This window comes from Penaeus vannamei, chromosome 19 (genome assembly GCF_042767895.1).
Source record: "Penaeus vannamei isolate JL-2024 chromosome 19, ASM4276789v1, whole genome shotgun sequence".
NCBI classification, from domain to species: Eukaryota; Metazoa; Arthropoda; class Malacostraca; order Decapoda; family Penaeidae; genus Penaeus; species Penaeus vannamei.
In genome coordinates this window covers 7,155,409-7,161,151 of record NC_091567.1, presented here as the reverse complement: position 1 = coordinate 7,161,151, position 5,743 = coordinate 7,155,409, and the positions used below count along the sequence as shown (strand labels likewise).

General features: G+C 36.8%; 1 protein-coding gene across 1 annotated transcript in view; it reads right to left on the bottom strand.

Moving 5' to 3' along the window:
* Positions 1-453: 453 nt before the first annotated feature.
* Positions 454-5,743, bottom strand: part of LOC113813291 (XK-related protein 7) — a 12,245-nt gene continuing 6,955 nt past the window's right edge. The window contains exons 4-9 of the mRNA XM_070133541.1: positions 4,572-4,702; positions 3,309-3,497; positions 2,758-2,921; positions 2,045-2,143; positions 1,496-1,713; positions 454-1,282 (exon numbers count right to left, since the gene is read on the bottom strand). Of these exons, the coding sequence (XP_069989642.1) occupies positions 1,138-1,282; positions 1,496-1,713; positions 2,045-2,143; positions 2,758-2,921; positions 3,309-3,497; positions 4,572-4,702 (946 nt within the window). The 3' untranslated portion in view covers positions 454-1,137. The remainder of the gene's footprint in view (positions 1,283-1,495; positions 1,714-2,044; positions 2,144-2,757; positions 2,922-3,308; positions 3,498-4,571; positions 4,703-5,743) is intronic.

Here is a 5,743-nt window from a genome sequence, read left to right as displayed (position 1 = left end):
TCATCAAATTGTCATATTTATCATTATGGTCACAGTGACGACGACGACAGCAGCACTAGGAATTATCATTACTCATATGTCAATGGCAATCACAACGACAACAGTAATAATAAAAGAGTAACAAAATAATAACAATTACAGCAATAACAATAGCAATAATGAAGGAAATCATGTTGATATTCATAAAAATAATGATAATTATGAAGATGATGATAATGATATTAACAATAACGTTAGTAAGCATAATACTGACATTAATAATAATAACAATAATAATAGTAATGATAATAACAATAATACCAATTAATATACAAATAACAATAACTATAATATAAACAACAACAGTAAGAATAAAAGATTTTTAGTTTCAATTCCATTTGTTACAATAGATATTTGTTAAAATAGATAATCTCATAAGTAGCAGAAAAGGAGTCTGTATTATTCATACACATCTTAAACACAATAAAATATTTATTTCATCACAAAAGTTCACATGAAAAAGACGAAAATGCAAAATTTGTTGTGCCACCCTTCGCGTACATGTACACATTGCTCTGTTAACCACTGCAACATTATAAAAGGAAAGACAGTGAAGAGATAAGTGGTGTTTGGCCTGAAGACCTCGCTATATCAAACATTACAATCGTATCAAAACATTTAGCAAGATTTTCTACGCTAATACAGGTCCTTCGAAAATACTGATAAAGTCCTTAAAAGTACCTTAAGGCTTAAAGTATTTGGCAAAGGATAATATCCCGAAGCCAACATAACAAAACAACAAAAAATACATATGTATATATATATCACATTTTCCCGTAAATAATATGTTTATTTGTAATTGAGGTTGTTTACATGTTTTGAAATAAGCTTAAAATGTAATCATTTCTTGACATCACATACAAGAAATCACTAAAATAATGTGATAAAAAAAATTGCACATCTGACTTGCACAGTTCGAGGTTTCGCGCGCGAGCACAAATCTTTTTGTTTACCAGGAATTCAATATTCCTTTTCATATTCTTAGCATCAACCCAACATTCCTTTTAACATTAGTGAAGCAAGTTTTTGAGATTAACCAGAACCTCTTCTTGGGTGACTAGTTCTACCTGATTCTAACTTTCTAAGGATTTCCTAGTGTCAGACCGTGAGACTCCTGTTCCGACGGTCAGGGTGGGCGCAGAAGTAGTACGCGCACACGAGGAGGACGCCCACGACGAAGAACCCGGGGACCATGGCGAGGGGGACCCAGTGGTACCACATGTCCTGGTCGGTTGTTAAGTACCTAGGGGTCAAAAAGGGACCGTGAGTGCTGATGTGTGATGTCCTCGAGGAAAAGACATGACGAAATGCTGCACTCTCACTCACTCTATGAAGTAAAGAAAGGAAATGAATGACAGACTCACTCTCACTCACTCTATGAAGTAAAGAAAGGAAATGAATGACAGACTCACTCTCACTCATTTTTCACTCGTGCCGGAGAGATGAGTCGACTCACCAGAACGTGATCATGCAGGCCTCTTCGACGAGTCTGAGGAAGTGGAACACGGAGCCCTGGATCTTGGGCGCGGCTCCTCCGACGTCGATGAACGTGTAGAGGAGAACCAGCCCGAAGGAGGCGCTGAAGGCGACGTCGTCCAGGCGGTTGCAGGGGCCCTTCCGGACGTCATGGGTGAAGGTCGCCCCCAGGCGGACGGGGTTCGGACAGCACACGACCTGTGGAGAAGGGCTGCGTCACATCACTCTTGCCAATGCAAAAGTTATCATGTAAGAAGTAAAGTAAAAATGCAGAGCCATATTCAGGGCAAAATTGCAAGATGATACAAGTTGCTCAATAACGATTACAACAATTACAACGCAACGTCTACATCACTAGCTGAAGTTTAAGAATATATAGACATAACAAACCATTAAGAGCCATATTCGGGGCAAAATTGCAAGATGATACAAATTGTTCATTTTTGTTCAATAACAATTACAGCACTTACAACGCAACGACTACAACACTAGCTTAAGTTCAAGAATATATAGACATAACAACCCATACCTGAACAATAACGAAGAAGCTAGCAGCCAGCCAATGGCAGGATATCACCACCACGAATATGATCATGTATTTGGTGGAGAACAGAGCAAAACACAAAACCTGTAAAAAAAAAAAAAAAAAATCTGGGTTATAGATACCACTTATTTAAATTAGAGAAGGGGTATGTTCATGCGATAAAATGTGGCCCAGTGCACAGTACATCTGCCACTCCTAAGACAAGAATAATAATGGACCTAATAGTAATGCTTATAATAATAATGATGATGATAATAATAATCTGTAGTAATAATAATGATAATTTATTATTATTATCATTATTATTTTATTATTATTATTATTATTATTGTTATCAATATAATGATAATAATAATAATAATGATAATAATAATAATAATAATAATAGTAATGTTTTATAGTCATTCCCCCGGGATGACAAGCAAGCCTAAATCAAGTCCCAAACCCGGGTAAATAGAGAGAGTCGGCGTCAGTAAGGGCATCCTGAAAAAACGAAAAAAAAAAGAAAAAAAAAAAAAAATATATATATATATGTATATATATATATATATATATATATATATATATAAATGAATAAATAAATAATAATATTAATCGGGCGTCCCAAATTCCCACGACCCCGTAGAAGCACGAGACAAAACTCCCGCAAAGGACCCCTCGAGTCCCCCCCGCCCCCCCCCCCGGACGCCGGCGCTCACCTGGGGGGCGATGGAGCAGAAGTGTCCCAGGGTGAGGATGAGCAGCCCCGCGGGACTCAGGTTGCCCAAGGTCGGTTCTGCGAGGCGGGTCGACCTCGAGAAAGAGGACACCGACCACGACATGGCCACCAGGGACGCGGCCACGGAAAGGATCTGGAACATTACTGGGCGAGGGAGAAGAAAAAAAAAGGGAGTTGTTGTTTAAAACGTCGAGGTCAAAGGTCATTGAGGGGGATAAGATTTATGCAAATTCTCGAAAATGGACTTATTTCACGGATTTGCCGAAGTTCTACCTCAAAGTGACAGCTTCTCAAATTATTAGTAAACGAACTAGCTTCAGACTAAGGAACAAACGTTCAAAAAAGGTAAAAAGACAGAAAGAAAGAATGACAAGAGAAAAGAAAAGAAAAGAGCGAAAAACAAAGAAATAAGAAAAGAAAGAAGAAAAAAAAAACGAAAATCAAAGAAAAAGAACGAAAGAACGAAAATAAAGAATAAAGAAAATACAAGAAACAAAAAAAAAAAAAAAAAAAAAAAAAATCACATCTTACAAGTCTGGCTGATCTCCCCCTGCAGCGCCTGTGCGGGTACGGTGTGGGCCATGATATACAGCTGCAGGATGAGCTGGGGCGCGTCCTGCAGCAGCGACGCCAGGAGGTCAACGTTGGCCGCGTCTCTCTCAGCGTGGATCCACAGCTTCTGGTAGTTGTGGCAATCCGCGGTTCGAGCGTTCGCGAGGCCTGGCGGGAAAGTTTTATATATATCAAAACCGCATTCAAAAACAGCTTCATCGTAAAAGTTCATATGAAAAAAAAAAAAATCAAACAGCTTCATCATAAAAGTTCATATGAAAAAAATCAAACAGCTTCATCGCAAAAGCACATATGTATATATATATATATATATATATATATATATATATATATATATATATATATATATATATATATATATAAATATATATATATATATATATATATATAGTGTATGTATATATATATATATATATATATATATATATATATATATATATATATACATACACTATATATATATATATATATATATATATATATATATATATATATATATATATACATACACTATATATATATATATATATATATATATATATATATATATATATATATATATATATATATACACATACACTATATATATATATATATATATATATATATATATTTATATATATATATATATATATATATATATATATATATATATATATATATATATATAAATCAAACAACTACATCATTAAAGTTCAGATGAAAAAAAAATGGTGTCACTGCCCAAGTGAAGAATTGAGAGAAAAAAAAATATTGTGTCACCTTTCTAGTCAGCGTGAACACGTTCTTCTATTAAAAACTGTGAAGAAAGATTATGAAAGGAAATCTATTCTGTAGAATCGTGGTTGTTTCTATCGTTCTCACTAAGAACGGGGACTGTCAGCATGAGAGGACAGATGTACTGACTGAACCTCTACAACTATTTTATCTTCGTCTCACTGTGAAAAAAATCAAGCTATTTGTTTGCATTTGCGGGTGTGTGTGTGTCTGCGTGCTCCTATTTGAGCGGGTGGACGTGTGAACATTTGCATACAGGTGCGTACACCTGCTTGCGTGCATATTTTACCAGGCTGACATTAATCACCATGAATAGTAATACAAGTAAAACAACCACAACAATTAAAAAAAAAAAATCGATTTATCTCCATTTCCTCAGGCTGATTTCCAAATAATTTTTCCGTCCACGTTGCAGAGTATGTGTTCGTTAACCACTATACATACCCTGCTTCTGCTTCAACCTGTCCGCTGCCAGAGAGAATTTATCAGGGTGTTGTTCCAGTCCGGCCCTCGCCTCCGTGCACACCTGTCCCTTGCGCCGACTCTTGTACCCGTAGTAAAGCAAGTCCATGTACCTGGAACAACGCTGCATTAATAGAAGAAAACCGGTGAAGAAAACCGCTGGGTAAGGAAGAAAACCATGGAGGAAAACCGCTGTATTAAATGAAAAAAATGAGGAACACCGCTGCATTAAATGAAAAAAGAACATTGAGGAACACCGCTGTATTATATGAAAAAGAAGAAAATCGCTCTATTATAAGAAAACCGTTGAAGAAAACAGTTTTATTAAATGAAAAAAAAAAAAAAACATCGACGAAGACTGCTGTATTAAATGAAGAAAGAAGAAAACGGCTGTATTATAAGAAGAAAACCATTGAGGAACACCGTTTTATAAAATGAAAAAGAGGAAAACCGCTGTATTATAAGAAAACCGTTGAAGAAAACAGTTGTATAAAAAAAGGAAAATCGCTGCACTGGCGCTGAAGGTCGTGTCGTGTCCCTGAATAAAACAACGTGTTAAAGATGTAGAAGCTTAGAATGGAAATTAGATATCTTGAAAAAAAAATACAAAATGCACATCAACATGATTTCAATTCCTTCCGAAATTTCTATTCTACCTTTTTCATGTTGATACATTTCTTTCACTCTTCCTCTTTTCCTCTATATTCTCCTTCATCGCCCGCCTGTGTCTTTCTCATTCTCTCTCTCACTCTCTCTTTCTCCCTCCCTCTCTCTTTCCTTCCATCTCTTTCCCTTTCTCTCTCTCTACTTCTCTCTTTCCCTCTTTCCCTTTAGCTTTCTCTCTCTCTCTCTCTTTCCCCTTCCTCTCCCTCTTCTTCTCTCTCTCTCTCTCCCTCTTCTTCTCTCTCTCTCTCTCTCCCTCTTCTTCTCTCTCTCTCTCTCTCCCTCTTCTTCTCTCTCTCTCTCTCTCCCTCTTCTTCTCTCTCTCTCTCTCTCTCTCTCTCTCTGTCTTTATCCCTACTCCTCTAGTTCTCCCTCTCATTCCCCCCTCCTCTCCCTCTCCCTATCCCTCTACCCCATTCTTACTCTTTCCCTCTCTCCTACCCCCTCCCTATACCCATATTTCCATCTCTCTCCTTTCCTCCCTCCCACCT